This window comes from Geotrypetes seraphini, chromosome 8 (genome assembly GCF_902459505.1).
Source record: "Geotrypetes seraphini chromosome 8, aGeoSer1.1, whole genome shotgun sequence".
NCBI lineage: Eukaryota > Metazoa > Chordata > Amphibia > Gymnophiona > Dermophiidae > Geotrypetes > Geotrypetes seraphini.
The window spans coordinates 181,630,290-181,651,295 of record NC_047091.1 but is presented as its reverse complement, the minus strand read 5'-3'; the positions used below and the strand labels follow the sequence as shown (position 1 = coordinate 181,651,295).

The following is a 21,006-nucleotide window of genomic DNA, read 5'->3' as shown; positions in this document are numbered from 1 at the left end:
CAGCTGCGCAAGTTGGATGTCGGTCGGGTCCTTCACTCTTATGTGCAGCGGACCCAGGAATTCCGGAAGTCCGATCATCTCTTTGTCCTCCTGGCGGGTCCTCGTCGGGGAGCTGGCGCTTCTAAGGCTACTATTGCGCGCTGGATCAAGGAGACGATTGCTTCCGCTTATCTTCTGAAACAGCAGCCTGTTCCGGAGTTTCTCAAGGCTCATTCCACTCGGGGTCAGGCGGCTTCTTGGGCTGAGTCGTCGCTCGTGCCTCCAGTGGATATTTGTAAGGCTGCGGTTTGGTCCTCCTTGCATTCATTTGTTAGACATTATCGGGTAGATGTTCAGGCGCATCGGGACGCGGTGTTCGGTGAGCGTGTTCTGGTATCGGCCCTTCGGGGGTCCCGCCCGTGAGAGGGACTGCTTTGGTACGTCCCATTCGTAAAGTTAACCTCTACTGGTCTGGAGAGTGCTAAAGAAGGAGAAATTAGGTTCTTACCTGCTAATTTACTTTCTTTTAGCTTCTCCAGACCAGTAGAGGTCCCCACCCTGTCTGTTGTTGTTGTTGTTGGGGCTGTTGCGCGGGCAGTTTTTGGTTTTTGCTGCGGGTTCTAGTATTTTTCTAGGGCCGGGGAGAATTGAAGAACAGCGGCTGTGGCTCGGCTGGCTTAGCTGGCGAGCTGTGGGGACATTCTTCCTTCGGGAATTTCTCCTCTGCATTTTCCAACAGCATTTTGGGTATGTTATTTGTTACTCCTTTCGGAGTATTGTTTTTTTCTCTCTGTTGTTTTCCAGTTCTTGGTTCTGCTTGGCTATTCGGCAGACTGAGGGAAATAGAGAGGAGGGGCTAGGATATACTGTCCCAAAGTTTTGTTTTCAGTCTCCACCTGCTGGTCATGATTAGATATATACCCATTCGTAAAGTTAACCTCTACTGGTCTGGAGAAGCTAAAAGAAAGTAAATTAGCAGGTAAGAACCTAATTTCTCCTTTTTGTATACCGCAATACCACAAACAATTCAGAGCGGTTTACAATGTAAGAGACTCTATAAACATAGCGAAGATACAATGCAAGGGAATGTACTATGCAGTTGGAAGCAGTTTACAATGCAGGGGACTGTACATATTCAGTATAAGTATTTATACAGCGAAGAACAATGCAGATTTACAATGCAAGAGATTGTACATATACATCAGAGGTATTTATACAGTGAAAATACAGAGCAAGATACAATGCAAGGGACAGTATAATGCGGTTGAACCAGTTTATATTTGAGTATATACGGTACCAATTTGCATCTTCAGCTTTTATTGAAGATAGTTTGCTAATATAGAGAGATGGAATTTCTAGAATCCATATGTGGTCAAAAACATTAGGTGAATTGAATTTCCCCATGTCATCTTTTGTCTTCTGGAATACTGTTCTGTAGATATTTAAAGGAGATATTGCAATGAGAAATCTGATGAATTGGTTATTTCCGAATGTCAATATGGGGCCACCATTGAGGCCGGCAGTTGACAATTTAGAATTGATTAATTTGACTAATGTTCTTGAATCAACTCTGGAGGATATTGCTACAAGGGCAACTCTTCAGGTCACCCTCTTGCCTGAACAGGAGAAAATTTCTTGAGAAAATATGCCCAGTTCTATGGTCAGCCAATCTAGATTTTTCTGGACGTGGTTAAGACCACACAGCTGCATCAGAGTTTCTGAAATTGAAAGACAGGGTTAGGAGGAGTTTTCCCCTGTAAATATGTGATAACTTTGAATTCCACGAAGGTATATTTATTTTGATTCTAGCCAGCTTGAAAGATTACTGATTTGAAAAAGGTAATATGTAGAAACAAATCCAAAATGGAAAAAAATACCTTTTTTATTGGACTACCTTAATGTGGTTTATAATTAACTTTCGAAGGTAACCTCAGATCAAAAATAAGCAAATGTTGGCAACATCAATATATATAAGGGAAACATGAAAGCATTTCAGTGGTAGTTGGAGACAGAGGTGACAAAGCAGTTTCTTTAGCGTCCTTCCATTGACTGTTGTTTAAAATATACTGAAAGTGTTTTTATGCCAATGATGGATGGTTCAGAGTAGCTCACTCTGTTGGTACGTGGACAATCTGAGGCTTTTTTCCTTCTTTTGTGGAGTTGGTGTATACTGGTTTGATGTTACTGGAGTGGAGTTTATTGGTGCAAAATTGTAAATTATGTAGATCCATGTTAGGCCTCAGTACTCAGCTAGGGACCTTTTTTTTCCAGGTTTAAGTGGAGGATTTCGCTAGAGCACTTTACCTGTAGCTTAGTGTTCTATGTGGGAGATGGTCACCCCTACCCCCCACTTGCAGTAGACTGTAAATGGAAGTCTTCAACAAATGTTTAAAAAAATAAAATAAAAGAGTTCCGCAAAAGTACAGCAAAAAGTGCAAAACAGCAAAATCAGTTCACACACATCCACCATCCCCATCATGCTTTGCAATGTGGGCATTACACTTATTATTTTGCCGCAGGCCAGTATCTTTCCCAGTATCTAGTGTCCTTGGCTCTGGTAACCCCATCTCCTTATTTATCACTTGCCATGCTTAGATTAATTTAAGAAATAAGATGAAGTGTTAAGCAGGTTTTGTTGGACAGAATTATCTAGTTATGATACATTTTGAGTGACTGGTAACTTAATATGTTAAACTGATCAGGAGACACTTGTATTTACTGTCAAACATGGGATTGGTTCCAGGTTATACTGCCCCAGCAGCTCCCCAAGCTTACAGTCAGCCCATCCAGGGGTATGGCACCACTGCTTATGACACAACTGCTACTACCACAACCAGCCAGGCTACTTATCCAGCACAGACTGCCTATGCTACCCAGCCTACATATCCAACATATGGACAGCAGCCAGCGGCTACTGCTCCTGCAAGGTAATATTCTTATCTGATCTCCTTTGCTTAAAAAAAACCTAACTAATGATATTGCTTCAGCATGTTTTACTTGGAACAGTTGTGCTCTGTGATGTTTAGATTTGCTGCTGCTTATGTTCAGATTGTACAATATTTTTTTAATAGCTATGAGTGCTAATCATATATCAACATGGAAAGTAGGGAATGGCTCCTATAACACTAGGAGCCAGAGCCTCCAAAATGAATGAATGATTGTGGAAGAGTATATGAAAGCACATTTAGCTTGAGTATGGTCTGCCACTTATAGTTCCTCATTGTAGCTTCTCAATACAGTAAATAATGAAAAGGAGCAAGCCTATGTTTTCTATGTTTCCCAGATAAAATGTAGTAATAATTTTATTTTTATATACCACCTAACCAAAAAAATGGTTCTAGGCGGTTGACAACAAATAAGCACAAGTCATACAATGCAGAATAATTTTAAAAGGCAAAAAATTCTAAACAAAATACAATAAATTAGAATTGGTCTTACAGTAGAAAATATGATTTAAAAGAAAAATGCAATTTAAAAGAATGGTTCTAAGCAGATTACAACAAATAAGAACCGATCATACAGTAAAAATACAATTTAAAAGAAGATACATTGCATGATGGAAGCATTTTGGTTAAAATCAGTTGGGGTGCTTAGGAGAAGACTGGGTTGCCACCAGTGTTCCCTCTAAGCGGGCGGGTGTTGTGAGCAAACTTTTTTCACTGTGAGCTAAAAATATCGGGCGCCAGCAAGTTATGAGCCAAATAAATATGTTGCTTTCTACCACAGAACTTCCTTACGTTTGTATGGAATCTATCCCCTTTCAACTTTAGAGAGTGCCCTCTCGTTCTCCCTGCCTTAGCTACTAAGTCTATTCCCTTCAGTACCTTGAATGTTTCTATCATGTCCCCTCTCAATCTCCTCTGCTCAAGGGAGAAGAGGCCCAGTTTCTCTAATCTTTTGCTGTACGGCAACTCCTCCAGCCCCTTAACCATTTTAGTTGCTCTTCTCTGGATCCTTTCGAGTAGTACCGTGTCCTTCTTAAAGTACCAGTGCTGGACGCAGTACTCCAGGTGAGGGCGTACCATGGCCCGGTACAGCAGCATGATAACCTTCTCTGTCTCTTCAGTCCAGCATCTGCCCCTTCCATTCACTGTCTGTCTTTCCCTGCCATCTCTCTTCCTGCCCCCCCCCCCCCCCCAATTTGGTCTAGCATCCATCATCTTCCTTCTGTTCCCCTCATGGTCTGGCATCTCTATCCTTCCCTCCCCCCTGTGGTTTTTAGCATATCTCTCTTCTCATTTCCTCCACTCAGATCTGATCATTCTCTGCTCTCTCTTCCCTTTTCTTCTCTGGTCTTCCTTCTCTATTTTCTGCCTCCATCTAAATTAAATTCTTTCTTACTATTTAGTCCCGTTTCCCTCTTTTCACTGTGTCTACACACAGCTTGTCACCCCTTTCCCTCACCCCTCCATTATCTTACTATTTTCTTCCCCCTTTATTTATCTCCTCCTTCCATCCAGTATGTGTTCTTTCCCCACTTCCATTCAGCATCTGCTCTCCCTTCTCAACTGACATCCATCTGCCTTCTGCTCTCTCTCCCTTCTTCTCACTTCCATCATCTGTCCCCTTCTCTCTCTCTCTCATCTCCTCCATTCCATCATCTGCCCCTTCTCTCTCTCTCTCTCTCTCTCCCCCCCCCCAACTTCCATCATCTGCCCCCCTTCCCCTCACCTTTGTGGGTCACTTTCTTTCCCCTGAGGGTGGCTCATGTCACAGGGGAAACTTTGGCCGAGCAGAACCGCTTGATTGACAGTGGAACTTACTTGATTGATGTCGATGCTGGGGCCCGTTGCCGTTTGAAGGAAAAAAAAAAAGGTGGAAAAAAGGAACCTGTAAAGGCGAGAGGAAGGGAAACCTCCAGGACAGCTGCTTTTTGCCCTCCTTCAGCGGCCCAAGAGTTCAGACCAGCAGCGGCAGCTCTGTATGCTTTTAACTTCGGCACAGAGCTGCCCCTAATCAATAGTTTAGCGCGGTTTCATGAGGCAGCCTCGGGGCCTTTGATAGCCGGCCCGCTTCGATGATGCGATGTGGGCCGGCCTAGCAAAGGCCCCGAGGCTGCCTTATGAAACCGCGCTAAACTATTGATTAGGGGCAGCTCTGTGCCGAAGTTAAAAGCATACACAGCTGCCGCTGCTGGTCTGGAGGTGCGGAGACAAGGCAGGAGGCAAACGCGGTGGAAGGCAGGAGTCCCGGCACAGCGACTGCAACAGGAAGTTGCAAGTCAGCTGACGCCGGCCTTTCGTTGCGGCGGGGACCGAATCCTTCGCGGACCGGCAAGATTTTGTTTGCGGACCGGCGGTTGAAGAACTGTGCTCTACACTGTGTGCGCTGTGACGAGAAACTTGTGCGCTGCGAGGTAATATTTTGTGCGTGAGCGCACCCCAGCGCAGCTTAGCGGGAACACTGGTTGCCACCCATTTCCTCTCCTCTTGCTGGTAGGGATACTGAAGCCCTGACAGTCAAAGAAATCCACTGCCTCAAGAGCCGGCACTCCCCAAGCATGCCTGAGGAGTGTTGGTAGCAGACTTTCTTGATCCTGAGGCATTATGAGGGGGAAAGAGGTGGCTTTGGCAGTGGATTTCTTCAACAGATAGGGCTTTAGCATCCCCAATGAACACATACTGCAGCTTTAGAGGGGGCCCGAGGCCTCTAGGTCCCACCCCAGGTCACATATTTTCTCTCTACTATTTATCATTTCTTAAGTGCTGAAAGTGTACACAGTGCTGTACATGCACATTTAACATGAAATAGACGACCCCTGCTCTCTCGTGCTCTCTTTCAATCTTTATAGGCAAACTTGTTAATGAAACAAATATTTGGTGTTTAAGTCTTTTCAGTATTTTTATACTTGTTTTTGGAGTTGTATTTCCTTTAAAAAGGACTACTTTTAAAATTTGCCATGGGCTAAATAATCATACGATTATTTTCCTGTCACTGGAGATCTTACTAATTTTTTTTTTCTTTTTTAGTTTACAGTGTAATTTGCCACATGCAAAATAGGCACACAATCTGTACTTTATGCATGAGAATTTCTGAACATGGGCAATAGGTGCTATGAGATCGGCATTTCTGCACACATTTCATAAAACATTTCCTTATCCAGCCTTATTGGTCCAAATGTGTCCAGCAGACATAAACAATTGAATTTAGAGATTCTCAGCTTTTACAATGAGCTCACAGTATAGAGCAGTTCTTTATCATTTTTGGCTGTAATTCGTGATCACAGCCAAATAAAACTGTAACCATCCCCCAGAAGTGATTAACTAGATCCTGGCTCTAAATATGAGTTTTGACTTGGAATCCTGACGTTTACTCAAAGCTGTGCCTGTGTGCACTGGTTAGAATGGGACGCTTACCCCTGAATTTTATTTGCAGACCTCAAGATGCTACCAAGCCAGCAGAAAGTAGCCAACCCCCATCTACAGCAACTGCCTATAGCCAGCCCACTCTGGGCTATGGCCAGAGTAGTTACAGCTATCCTCAGGTCCCTGGCAGTTACCCTATGCAGCCAATCAGCGCCCCTCCATCTTACCCTCCTACCAGGTAACTATTCCAGCACCCTAGACATGGGAAAGGTAAGATTTATGCTTTGCACAATTGAAATGTAAATTGACTTGATTTGCTCTACTGGTTATTTCACATTGGGCTGTTTGTATACAAAGGAGGAAAACCTTTAGTACACAGGAATATGGAATGGATTTTGCATTTGCTTCGTGTTCTTTTCAATTTATAGCTCAAAGTGAGTGTTAGATATCTATTGTATCTTCTTTCATGGAGAGGTTACAATTTTAACCCTTCATTGCTTCAAGTACAAGTGATTTGTACGAAAAGTTTCTCTTTATTGTATTTACTTTTTCTTTTATTGTATTCACAATCTCTTCTACTGTAAACCGCCTAGAAGTCGCAAGATAGCAGGCGGTATATAAAAATAAAGTTATTATTATTATTATTATTTGCCCAAATTCACAAGGAATTACAATGGGATTTGAACTGTGGGCTAAGAACCACAGAAGCAAAACCAGTAAGGCAGCTACTCCACTTCATAGGCCTTTATGTGAAGATGAATGTGCTGTAATGAATCCAGGTTTTGAAATTTATTTGGGATTTGTTATCCCGCTTATTGTAAAAATGTCTAAGCAGCTTTCAATTGTTGCTAAAAAAAAGGGGGGAAGGGTATCTTTTGTATTATGACAATGGTGAGAGAAAGGAGAACTACAAAAAATTATTACGATGGCTCGTGACCCTGGGCAAGTTGCTTAATCCCTCATTTCCCCAGGTATATTAGATAGATTATAAGCCTGCTGGGACAGAAAGGGAAAAATGCTTGAGTACCGGAATAAATTCATGTAAACCATTTTGAGCTCTCCTGGGAGAATGGTATAGAAAATTGAATAATTCATAGAATAGAGGCGCGGATTTGAACAAAAGATGGGATGTCCGCATCCAGTCTACCCTCTCCGAACAGCCATCCAGGGAGGGTGGGGGGGAGAACCTAGGTATATGTATCAGGCTGGGAGAAGGAACTAAGTACAGTGGAACCTTGGTTTATGAGCATAATTCGTTCCAGAAGCATGCTCGTAAACCAAATTGCTCGTATATCAAAGCAAGTTTCCCCATAGGAAATAAGGGAAACTGCTTTGATTGGTTCCACCTCCTCTCCCCCCCCCCCTCGAGGCTACCAGCGCTGCTCCATTCTCTCCCCCCCTTGAGGAATCCGACGCTGTTCCAAACCCCTCCCCGCGATCCGGCTTCCCCCCTGCAAACCGGCATCCTCCCCCCACTCGCATTGCTCCCCCCCCCCCCCCCCGAGCAGTCAATGACACTTCCTTTACCCGACTTGGCACCAGTGCCGGTGCCCGAAGATCCTCCCTCTTCTGGCGCGGGCTGGGCGGAGCATTGGAGATCCTCCTTCTTCTGGGCTGGGCTGGACTGGCTTTGAGTATTTGCGCATGCTCAAAGCCTTCTGGTCTCGCTCTCAATCTCGGAGAGAGCGAAGGCTTTGAGCATGCGCAAATGCTCAAAGCCAGCCCAGCCCAGAAGAAGGAGGATCTCCAATGCACCGCCCAGCCGAGGCCGCGCCAGAAGAGGGAGAATCTTCGGGCACTGGTGCCAAGTCGGATAAAGGAAGTGTCATTGACTGCTCGGGGGGGGGGGGGGGGGGCGGCGCTCGTACAGCAGGCAAGCTCGGTTTACGAGGCACCAAGTTTGCGAATGTTTTGCTCGTCTTGCAAAACACTCGCAAACTGGTGCACTCGTAAACCAAGGTATCACTGTATATGCATCAGAGAATAGAAAAGTCAGACAAGCCTAAAGTTTTTTAGGCATATTTGAAGTCTTAAAAAGGAAGGGAGTTGGTTCCATAGCTCAGGGTCCTGAACTGAGAAAATAGTACTATTGGTAATGTCTGATAAATTTTGCAGAAGATAGACACAATGAGGCAATTTTGATCTAAGGATCCGAAAGTTCTAATGGGGCAGTAGTGGGTCAGATATCTGTAAAGGTGAGGAGGTGTTTCAGCAAGGCATATATTGAAAACACGTAAAAGTATCTTGTAAGTTATGCTGTGTGACATGGGAATCCAGTGAGCTGATTTAAGTATTGGAGTATAGTAATGTGTTCAGATTTCTGGAACACACCTTGGGGTCCTACCGGTGTAAGCTTAAGCTACTTTCCTTGTCAGCAACAGATGAAAGCAGAGATGAGTGGTTATGACCATCCACCAGCAGACAGAAATAGAACTCAATTTATTGTCTTATAGATGGTAAGCTCCTTGGTTAGCCAGTATTCTCTATCTCCAGCAGGTGGATGGATGGCCTCTCACAGGTTCCTGGTTTTTGACCTTTGGATAGCGCTTGTTCTGAGTTCCCAAGTTCAGTAGAGCATTGGGTTATTTAGGCTGTGTGCTCTCCTGTTCTTGGGGTATACTTGGTGGTGTCAGATCCTTTATCTCGCCAAACCATCCAGTTTCTGCTGCTTCCTTACTCACCTCACAATAAAAGAGGGGGAACAGCAGTTCCTCTGCTGTGGCTTGATAAAGTAAGGACTGTATCCTTTATAGGAGTGGAGAGATTTTGACCATGGCAGGATCTCTCGCTCTACAGAATCTATTATATGGTGGATGTGACTGGACACAGAGTTCTTCTCCCCCCCCCCCTTTTTTTTTTTTTTTTTGTTAGTCTTTCTTTACTGGACCAGGTCTGCTTCAGTAGGAAGGCATTGGGGTTTTCATCGCATTTCCCTCTGGGGTTACCCTTTTCCGTCAAGGTCCTTGCCAGAGACTGTTGTATCGCATGGTCAAGCCTTGGCATGTTTTTCCTTTGGTGGCAGCCATTTTTGATCCCTAGAAGATTTTCCTACCATTGTCCTTGGGACCACATGTCTCTTGGTTTAAAAATAAAAAAAAAAGTAAAACAGGAGAGGATGGTCAGCCATTCTGGAGTAGTCTGTCTCAGGAACTGGAGATTCTGTGTGAGCAGGCTTTGCCTTGTATCCCAAGACAATATTCTTTGTGATTTCAGACATGGGCAGTTTTTTGCATTATCCCAGGACAAGCAGGCAGCATATTCTCAGAGATGGGTGATGTCATCCATGGAGCCCCGATATAGACAGAGTAAGTGTGTACTGTCACTTCAACTTTAGAAGTCTCGAGAGCATCCGTACTTCGCATGTGCCAGTACCTTCCTGCCCATTGGCACACAGGAACATCAGTTCTTAAGTCTTTCGCGGAGCTAAGAAGTCATCTATTTCTTTAGTCACTCCAAGAGTGCTTTTCTACCCTTTTCCTGTTCCATTTTTTTCTTTTCTTTTCTGGTTTGTTTGTTTTTTTTGGGGGGGGTTAAATCTGATTTTTCCTCATTTATATTTTTCAAGCCTTTGGCCCTCCCTCAGCCAGTTACACTGAGCCTTTTTGGATACTCGTTAATTCTCATCAATGTGTTTCCATCAATGTCAAAGCCTTCTAGTGGCTCTAAGAAATGTACTTGGTGCAACAAGACCATCTCTCTCTGATCCGCACAATTGGTGTCTTCAGTGCCTTGGTCTTGAACACCTGGTGGACTCTTGTTCAGTGTTCCCTCTAAGCGGGCGGGTGTTGTGAGCAAACTTTTTTCACTGTGAGCTAAAAATATCGGGCGCCAGCAAGTTATGAGCCAAATAAATATGTTGCTTTCTACCACAGAACTTCCTTACGTTTGTATGGAATCTATCCCCTTTCAACTTTAGAGAGTGCCCTCTCGTTCTCCCTGCCTTAGCTACTAATTATCCCAGGACAAGCAGGCAGGTATTCTCACTAGTGGGTGATGTCATCCGACAGAGCCCCGATACGGACATCTTGCAAGCATGTCTTGCTTGAAGAAACTCAGAAGTTTCGAGATGCCCGCACCGCGCATGCGCCAGTGCCTTCCCGCCCGATGTACCGGGCGCGTCTCCTCAGTTCTTTTCTTTCCGCGGAGCTGAGAAGTTCTCTTCAATTCTGCGCTGACTGAAATTTCAGTATTTTGCCTTCTTTCCCCGCGTTTTATTGTTTTACTTACTTTCTTTGACTTTTATTTCTATTTAAAAAAAAAAAAAAAAAAGTTACAATTATTTCGTCCGGTGGTTCGGCCGGGCCGGCCTCGTGGCTGCGACCTAGCTCCTTCGACCTAGCAACGTCACTTTTCCGGCCTATGTCCCGGCCTATCACCGGTTTTAAAAAAGTGCAGCAAGTGCCAGCGTGCGATTTCGTTGACGGACCCACACCGGCGCTGTCTTCAGTGTCTTGGTCCAGAACACGTTCCGAAATCGTGCCGGCCTTGTTCCACGCTCACAGCGCGCTCTTTTAAACGGCGCTGCTTACTTTGGGAGTCCATGTTTAAGATGGAGTCTTCTAAGGAGCCATCTGCTTCGACCTCGACAGATGTTTCACCGGTCTGTTCGAAGCCTGCATCTGCGACTCATGCATCGAGCATCGTGAAGCCAGCATCGTTCACACCGGCTTCTGCATCGAGTTCAGCATCGGTTCCTGCTCCCGTCTCCTCGGTTCAGGTACCGCCTTCCACTGTTCCTCCCGTGGTCATAAAAGTGCCCAAAGCTACCAAGCAGAAGCACTCGACCACGAAGGAACGCGATGACCGTGCAGGAGGACCCCCTTTCGGTGCGGATCCCTCCATATCGGCATCGCTTAAATCCCTGCTCGAAGCTCAATTTGTTGAGCTCATGCGGACGATGGGACCGAGGCTTATCGCTAATATTCAGGGCGATACTACGGTCCCGGTCCCGGAGAGCGGTCCGCCCCCTCCTCCTCCTCCTCGTCGTTCGATTTCCCTGCTCGACGAGGGGGAGCGGCGGAGGGCGGCGGAACCCACTAGGCGGGCTTCCCTTTCTGACATGCCGCCTTTAGAGCCCATTACACCTCCACGTCACCAGGGTACTACATCGGCCCCTGATAATCGGAGTCCTGGGCATACTGCATCGCAGGAGGAGTTCTTTCGCACTCCATACCAGACTTGGGTGGCACTGCGTGAGTCGGCATCGTTGCCTCCCATGCGCTCCACTGCATCGAGTCCAATCCATTCCTTCGAGGCTTCAAGGGATCGATCGATGCCTCGAAGATCACGTTCCCCATCCCGGCATCGGGAGGGGCATCGATCTCGACATTCTTCTAGACACTCCTCGCGTCATTCAGAGGTGTCTCCACAGAAGAAAATGCAGCGTATGGGATACTCATCCTTAGATTTATCCCAGCCAGAGGGACCGGAGTATGAAGAACCATCTACCTCATACTCTCCATGCCGCTCCCAGCTCTCCCTGGAACCGGAGGCTTCCACGTCTTCTAGTCCGTCTCGCCGGCCGGCCTTGGCGGACCAACTTTCCTTTTCATCCTTTCTCAGACAGATGGCGGATGACTTGGATGTGACCTTAGATACTGGGTCGAAGTACTCTAAGGAGTATCTGGACACCATGCATTTACCTCATCCTCCGGCGGAGACACTTCGGCTTCCCCTGCATAAGTTACTTGACCAGACTCTCATGCGGTGTTTGGAGACACCGTATTCCATACCTGCGGTACCTAGCAAGTTGGATGCTCGATACCGCATCGTGCACCACAAGGGGTTTGAGGGAGCTCAACTCTCTCATCAGTCCCTCCTAGTCGAGTCTTCCCTTAAACGTTCGCACCCCTCCCAAGTCTACGCTTCCGTGCCTCCTGGCAGGGAAGGGAGAACGATGGATAAGTTTGGTAGACGTATCTATCAAAATTCAATGATGGCGACTCGAGTGCTCAATTACAATTTTTTCTTCTCGTCCTATTTGGATTTTTTCTTGCCGGTACTCCGCAAGTTCACACCTTTCATCGATGCTGAGGCTCGGTTTGAGTTTGAGGAGGTGGTGGCGACCCTGTCCCAGTTGCGCCTCCAATTGATGCAATCCTCCTATGATGCTTTCGAGCTCTCGGCTCGTGCTGCGGCCTGCTCGGTCGCCATGCGTCGACTGGCTTGGCTTCGCACCATTGATATGGATCCGAATCTCCAAGACAGACTTGCAAATGTGCCTTGTGCGGGAGCGGATCTGTTCGATGAGTCTGTCGAGACTGTTACTAAAAAACTGTCAGACCACGAAAAATCTTTCCAGTCTATCATGAGGCCTAAGCCTAAACCACAACAGTCTCGTCCTTCTAGACCGCCTATAATCTACCAAAGGCGTTATCAACCGAGGCAGGCCCCTCCTGCGAGACAGCCTGCAAAGCGACAGCCGCCTCAGAAGACTCAGCAAAAGCCTCAGATGCCGGCTGCTCCCAAGGCTACTCAGCCTTTTTGACTCTCCTCCAGGGAGCATAACCGATCTCGTTCTGTCTACCCCATATTTTCCCATAGGGGGTCGCCTCCATCATTTTTGTCATCGATGGGAGTCGATCACCACGGACCTCTGGGTCCTCTCCATCGTAAGAGAGGGATACTCTCTTCATTTCCAACGGGTCCCCCCGGACCATCCTCCAAGAGAGTATCCTTCCAACTCCACACAGACCGCTCTTCTTCTCCAGGAAGCTCAGGCTTTGCTCCGGCTTCGGGCCGTCGAGCCGGTACCGGTGGATCAACAAAACCAGGGGTTTTACTCCCGGTACTTCCTGGTCCCGAAGAAGACGGGCGATCTGCGTCCCATTTTGGACCTTCGGGTCCTCAACAAGTTTTTGGTCAGGGAACGGTTCCGCATGCTGACCCTTGCCTCTCTTTATCCCCTAATCGAGCAGAACGATTGGTTATGCTCTCTGGATCTCAAGGAGGCCTACACTCACATCCCGATTCATCCGGCCTCCCGAAAGTTCCTCAGATTCCGGGTGGGACATCTGCATCTGCAGTATCGAGTGCTTCCCTTCGGCCTATCTTCGTCGCCCAGAGTCTTCACGAAGTGTCTGGTAGTGGTGGCCGCTGCACTCCGGAACATGGGTCTCCAGGTGTTCCCATACCTCGACGACTGGCTCATCAAGGCCCCGTCCGCTCCCAAGGTCATTTCGGCGACCTTGACTACCATTTGTTTTCTGCAGAGCTTGGGCTTCGAGATCAACTTTCCAAAGTCCCATCTTCAGCCCTCCCAGTCTCTCCCCTTCATAGGGGCTGTCCTGGATACCATTCAACTTCGAGCATTCCTTCCTCCTCCACGCTTACATGCTCTCCTTCTACTCTGCCAGTCAGTGTCTTCTCGCCAATCCATCTCAGCGAGACACATGATGGTCCTTTTAGGCCACATGGCATCTACAGTTCATGTGACGCCTTTTGCCAGACTACATCTCAGGATCCCTCAATGGACTCTGGCATCTCAGTGGACTCAGGTGTCCGACCCGTTATCTCGTCACATTGTGGTCACTCCTGCTCTACGGCAGTCTCTTCTCTGGTGGATGACCTCTTCGAATCTATCCAGAGGTTTGCTGTTTCATTCTCCTCCCCATCAGAAAGTTCTAACGACCGATTCATCGAACTATGCATGGGGGGCCCATCTGGATGGTCTTCGCACTCAGGGGTTCTGGACCAGTGCGGAACGACTCCATCAAATCAATCTTCTGGAGCTCAGGGCCATCTTCAATGCTCTCCAAGCTTTTCAACATCTGCTTCACGACATGGTGGTCCTTATTCGCACAGACAATCAGGTCGCCATGTATTATGTCAACAAACAAGGGGGCACGGGCTCGGCCCCTCTTTGTCAGGAAGCTCTTCGAGTCTGGGATTGGGCGGTTCGCCACAACACCTTCCTCAGAGCAGTCTACATTCAGGGGAAGGACAACGTCTTGGCAGACAAATTGAGTCGTCTACTTCAACCTCACGAATGGACGCTCCACTCCGACCCCCTTCATCAGATCTTTGCTCAGTGGGGGACACCTCAGATAGACCTCTTTGCAGCCCCCCACAACTTCAAGCTGCCTCAATTTTGCTCCAGGATCTACACTCCTCATCGCCTAGAGGCAGATGCTTTTCTGCTGGATTGGAGCAAACGTTTCCTATATGCGTTTCCTCCTTTTCCTCTCATTCAAAAGACTCTAGTCAAATTGAGATTAGACCATGCCACCATGATTCTGATTGCTCCTCGGTGGCCCAGACAACCTTGGTTCTCCCTTCTACTTCAACTCAGCAGCAGGGAGCCAGTACTTCTTCCAGTGTTTCCTTCACTACTCACTCAACATCAAGGTTCACTACTTCATCCCAATCTGCAGTCCCTCCACCTGACAGCTTGGTTCCTTTCAACATAACTCCTCACCAGTTCTCTCAAGCAGTGAGGGAGGTCTTGGAGGCTTCCAGGAAGCCTGCTACTCGACAATGCTATTCCCAAAAATGGACTAGATTCTCTTCCTGGTGTATTTCCAATGCCACGGAACCTCAGCGAGCTTCCCTATCTTCTGTATTGGATTATCTTCTACACCTGTCCCAGTCTGGCCTCAAGTCTACCTCTATACGAGTCCACCTGAGTGCTATTGCGGCTTTCCATCAGCCTCTACAAGGGAAACCTCTGTCTGCTCATCCTGTGGTTTCCAAATTTATGAAAGGACTTTTTCATGTTAACCCTCCTCTCAAACCTCCTCCTGTGGTTTGGGATCTCAATGTTGTCCTGTCTCATCTTATGAAGCCTCCGTTTGAACCTCTCAACACGGCTCCACTCAAGTATCTCACCTGGAAGGTGGTTTTTCTAGTGGCCCTCACGTCAGCTCGTCGGGTCAGTGAGCTTCAGGCCCTAGTGGCGGATCCACCGTTCACCGTATTCCATCATGACAAGGTGGTTCTCCGTACTCATCCAAAATTCTTACCTAAAGTGGTCTCTGAATTTCACATCAACCAATCCATCGTGCTTCCGGTGTTCTTTCCAAAGCCTCATTCTCATCCTGGGGAATCTGCTTTGCACACTCTGGACTGTAAACGTGCTCTAGCTTTCTACTTGGATCGCACAAAGCCACACAGAACTGCTCCTCAACTTTTCGTCTCCTTTGATCCAAACAAGTTGGGACGACCGGTATCGAAGCGCACCATCTCCAACTGGATGGCGGCTTGTATCTCTTCCTGCTATGCCCAGGCTGGATTATCCCTTCCCTGTAAGGTCACAGCCCATAAGGTCAGAGCAATGGCAGCCTCTGTAGCCTTCCTCAGATCGACACCGATTGAGGAGATTTGTAAGGCTGCCACTTGGTCCTCGGTTCATACATTCACCTCTCATTATTGTCTGGATACTTTCTCCAGACGGGATGGACAGTTTGGCCAAACAGTATTACAAAATTTGTTCTCTTAAGTTGCCAACTCTCCCACCATCCCATTGGGGTTAGCTTGGAGGTCACCCACTAGTGAGAATACCTGCCTGCTTGTCCTGGGATAAAGCAATGTTACTTACCGTAACAGTTGTTATCCAGGGACAGCAGGCAGCTATTCTCACGTCCCACCCACCTCCCCTGGGTTGGCTTCTCAGGCTAGCTACCTGAACTGAGGAGACGCGCCCGGTACATCGGGCGGGAAGGCACTGGCGCATGCGCGGTGCGGGCATCTCGAAACTTCTGAGTTTCTTCAAGCAAGACATGCTTGCAAGATGTCCGTATCGGGGCTCTGTCGGATGACATCACCCACTAGTGAGAATAGCTGCCTGCTGTCCCTGGATAACAACTGTTACGGTAAGTAACATTGCTGTCTATTCCCTTCAGTACCTTGAATGTTTCTATCATGTCCCCTCTCAATCTCCTCTGCTCAAGGGAGAAGAGGCCCAGTTTCTCTAATCTTTCGCTGTACGGCAACTCCTCCAGCCCCTTAACCATTTTAGTTGCTCTTCTCTGGATCCTTTCGAGTAGTACCGTGTCCTTCTTAAAGTACCAGTGCTGGACGCAGTACTCCAGGTGAGGGCGTACCATGGCCCGGTACAGCAGCATGATAACCTTCTCTGTCTCTTCAGTCCAGCATCTGCCCCTTCCATTCACTGTCTGTCTTTCCCTGCCATCTCTCCTCCTGCCCCCCCCCCACCCCCCAATTTGGTCTAGCATCCATCATCTTCCTTCTGTTCCCCTCATGGTCTGGCATCTCTATCCTTCCCTCCCCCCTGTGGTTTTTAGCATATCTCTCTTCTCATTTCCTCCACTCAGATCTGATCATTCTCTGCTCTCTCTTCCCTTTTCTTCTCTGGTCTTCCTTCTCTATTTTCTGCCTCCATCTAAATTAAATTCTTTCTTACTATTTAGTCCCGTTTCCCTCTTTTCACTGTGTCTACACACAGCTTGTCACCCCTTTCCCTCACCCCTCCATTATCTTACTATTTTCTTCCCCCTTTATTTATCTCCTCCTTCCATCCAGTATGTGTTCTTTCCCCACTTCCATTCAGCATCTGCTCTCCCTTCTCAACTGACATCCATCTGCCTTCTGCTCTCTCTCCCTTCTTCTCACTTCCATCATCTGTCCCCTTCTCTCTCTCTCTCATCTCCTCCATTCCATCATCTGCCCCTTCTCTCTCTCTCTCTCTCTCTCTCCCCCCCCCCCCCCAACTTCCATCATCTGCCCCCCTTCCCCTCACCTTTGTGGGTCACTTTCTTTCCCCTGAGGGTGGCTCATGTCACAGGGGAAGCTTTGGCCGAGCAGAACCGCTTGATTGACAGTGGAACTTACTTGATTGATGTCGATGCTGGGGCCCGTTGCCGTTTGAAGGAAAAAAAAAAAGGTGGAAAAAAGGAACCTGTAAAGGCGAGAGGAAGGGAAACCTCCAGGACAGCTGCTTTTTGCCCTCCTTCAGCGGCCCAAGAGTTCAGACCAGCAGCGGCAGCTGTGTATGCTTTTAACTTCGGCACAGAGCTGCCCCTAATCAATAGTTTAGCGCGGTTTCATGAGGCAGCCTCGGGGCCTTTGATAGCCGGCCCGCTTCGATGATGCGATGTGGGCCGGCCTAGCAAAGGCCCCGAGGCTGCCTTATGAAACCGCGCTAAACTATTGATTAGGGGCAGCTCTGTGCCGAAGTTAAAAGCATACACAGCTGCCGCTGCTGGTCTGGAGGTGCGGAGACAAGGCAGGAGGCAAACGCGGTGGAAGGCAGGAGTCCCGGCGAAGGCAGGAGTCCCGGCACAGCGACTGCAACAGGAAGTTGCAAGTCAGCTGACGCCGGCCTTTCGTTGCGGCGGGGACCGAATCCTTCGCGGACCGGCAAGATTTTGTTTGCGGACCGGCGGTTGAAGAACTGTGCTCTACACTGTGTGCGCTGTGACGAGAAACTTGTGCGCTGCGAGGTAATATTTTGTGCGTGAGCGCACCCCAGCGCAGCTTAGCGGGAACACTGCTCTTGTTCTCATAGCTCAAAGCTATCTATGAAGACTTCACTACTACAACAAGAAAAGTTGTTTGGAACCTCGGAGATATTGGCAATGTCCACCGTGTCTGATTTGGACAAACATCTGTCTCCAGCAGTGTCTACATTGACACCACCATTGGTACCTTGCTCGGCGTTGGCTTCTTCAGTGCCACAATGGTACTACCACCAACTACATTGTCTGCTAAGAAGCATTCTCACGTTTCATCCCCTCATCATACATCAGTGCCGTCTTGAGCATCAAGTCAGTCGATTCATGCTAAATATTGACGCAGGCAGCCTTGCTTTCCATCTTTGCAGCTAGTGTCCCTTCAGACATGCCTTCTCATAGAGTTTCTTTCCAATGACATTGTCGGTACCAGTGCAGTCTATCTAGGACCAGATAAGAGCTGCTTCAAAAGGAGCTAGCGGTTATGCTATAAATGCATTTTGCCCAAAGTTCCTACCTTTATCCCATAGGTACCTGCCCAGCTCGAGCATCACTCTGAGGCCATCGGGTACCAGATCACTTGCACAGAATGGCAACTGAATCGGAACCAAAAGCTGAGCTATTTGACTTGAACCTCATTTTAGGCAGGATAGCCCAATTCCTCTGTCACAGCTGCATGACTTCATATAAGGACATAGCACATGCTTGTATCTGTTGGCTCAGTGCAGCGCTCTCTCCGGTGGTGGAGTGCGGTTTTGATTGTACAGCATCCCACAACTCTCTTCTTTGGGAGCAAGTCAGGGTGCCTAGCCCTTTTGTTGGTTGTGCAATAGTTGGTTGTGCAATAGTTCTCCCTTCTGTCTACCTCTTTGGGTATGGAGCCTATATTGCCTCTCTGTACAACCTGGTATCTCTGTGTGTGGATTACGTATTTTCTCCTGTTTGTCCAGCACCACTATTTCTAGGGGTTGGAGCGCAGTGCCTCCTGTTTGCCGCCGCTCTCTCTTTTTTTTTTCTTTTTTCTATTTAGCATAGTGCTCTCGGTTGGGACGGTGCAATGCAACTTGGTGGTTGGCTGTGAAGTGCTTGTCCTCTGGACATTAGGCAAACCTTTTACTTGCACTGCAGCATGGCTCCATATATGCATGTAGAGCATGACTCACACGCTAGCGATGCAACATGGCTCCATCTTTACATGTGGAGAATGGTTCCACCTTGCTGTACAGCACAGATTTCTCTCTGTCCAGCATAGCTTCATCCATAGATACAAAGTGAACTTTTGGCTAAGTAGCTTGTTTCCACCTGGCATTGCAACATATCTCATTCTCTGGCTCTAGGGAACATTTCCACCTGACTGGGTGCTACAGCTGCTTTGCTGGGAGTCAAGCACTGCTCTAGCTCTGGCAATTGGGTGCAGCCGACGGGAGGCTTCAGACTAGACTTTGGTTGGGTCTCTTTTTCAACATTTGCATGGCTTCCACAACAGCTGTTCCTTTTCTGATGCAGAGGGCTCTGCCCTTGCGCTTATACAGGACCACCAGGTCCGGGTGGGTCCTTGCCTTTTGGCTCTCCCATATACTGACCTGTAGCCTATTATTGGGGATGTCTTTTTTGCATTGCCTTGTACCTCCTTGCATTCCTTTCGCTGTCCTACACTATTGAGGATTGCTTTGCTATATCCCACGTGTCTCTGGATTCATCTGCTGCTGATGGCAAGGAAGGAAAAATTGTCTTGCCTGATAATTTTCTTTCCTTTAGTCACAGCAGATGAATCCAGGGTTATTTGGTTTCTACTTTCTTCAGTAGGTGTTGGACTTGTCAACTTTCGATCTCTGGACTGTGAGGAGGGGGTTCTAAGCCTATTGTCCTGCTTTAAGACATACTGATTAACCAATGAGCTTACCATCTTATAAGACAGCTCAGTTTGTTTCTCTATCTCCACCTGCCACTCATCTTTGGATTCATCTGTAACTAAAGGGAAAAAAAATTAGCAGATAAGACTAATTTTTCCTTTGTGTGTGTTCTGATTAACAGTGATGTCTCACTCAAAATGGACTTGCTTTTATGAATTGGCAAGCAATGTACAACCTGAAACGATATGCCATTTTATGAAAACAGCTGTTTGGTAATGGGTATTATGTAAACTAATGATGCCTTTTTCTGAAGCCTTTTATTTCGGTGAATAAGCACTTATTTCAGACTTTATGCAAGAGAATTGCTTTCATTTTTTTTTTTTTTTCCTCTTTCAGTTATTCTACAACACAGCCTCCTAGCTATGATCAAAGCAGCTACTCTCAGCAGAGTAGCTATAGCCAACAAAGCAGCTATGGACAGCAGAGTGGCTATGCTCAACAAAGCAGTTATGGGCAGCAACAGCAGCAGCAGCAGCAACAGCAGCCACCGCCCACCAGTTACCCTCCTCCATCTGCATCCTATGGCCAGCCCCCAAGTCAGTACAGTCAGCCAAGCGGTGGTGGCAGCAGCTATGGACAGCAGAGTGACTTCGGCCCCCCCAGAAAATATGGTACATGAGTTCTGTTGCACAATGACTTTATTTACAAGCATTTGTTATGCCACATGCCAGCAAGTGGAGATTAACTGCTAAATTAGGACATGACTTTTGATAGTAGTCTTTGTAACCTATCAAAAGACAGCAGGTAATAGATAAACTTCTGTATTATTAACAATCTTCCTATGCTCCTGCCCCGTTCAGATCACTCATAGGAAATGGCTGCGGGGAGTTCCCGTCGTAGTCTTGAGAGACTACGGAAGCTCATGGCAGCCATTTCCTATGAGTGATCTGCATAGGGCAGGAGTGTAGGAAGATCGCTCCTGCCCTGAAAACCTGCTAGACCACCAGGTAAGGCTTAAAAATAACCCACCAAAAAAAAATCAAACTCAGGGGGATCCCCCCCCCCCCCAAAAAAAAAAAATAATAATCACAAATAATCGAATCCATAGATGCTTAAACTGCAGATTCTGAGGGATAAGTGTAGCAGTTAAGATCTAATTTCTCCTTTATTAAATTGCGGCAAATATTGTGGGAAGTGCATTTTTATGGATACACATCATCCTGGGGGTATCTTCAGAAATATTAACCAGGTCATAGTACATGCTATCTTTCTCTTATCAAGATTTTTGTATGCAGTAACTGAATTTCACAAACAGTGACTATTGAAAGACCTATGGATATGGGCAGATTAAATGTTCAATTATATACGTAAATATTACATTCTAGTGCTATGACAGTTTGGCTTCATTGTAAGCTACAGAGAGGATATAAACTTACTTGACGAGCTGCTCTTCTCCACATT

The 21,006-nt window shown here is 47.1% G+C and overlaps 1 protein-coding gene across 2 annotated transcripts in view; it reads left to right on the top strand.

Moving 5' to 3' along the window:
* Positions 1 to 21,006, top strand: part of EWSR1 (EWS RNA binding protein 1) — a 217,481-nt gene that overhangs the window by 118,925 nt on the left and 77,550 nt on the right. For both annotated transcript variants that reach the window (XM_033956837.1, XM_033956836.1), the window contains exons 5-7: positions 2,723 to 2,906; positions 6,355 to 6,522; positions 19,942 to 20,216. In XM_033956837.1, coding sequence (XP_033812728.1) covers positions 2,723 to 2,906; positions 6,355 to 6,522; positions 19,942 to 20,216 — 627 coding nt within the window. The remainder of the gene's footprint in view (positions 1 to 2,722; positions 2,907 to 6,354; positions 6,523 to 19,941; positions 20,217 to 21,006) is intronic.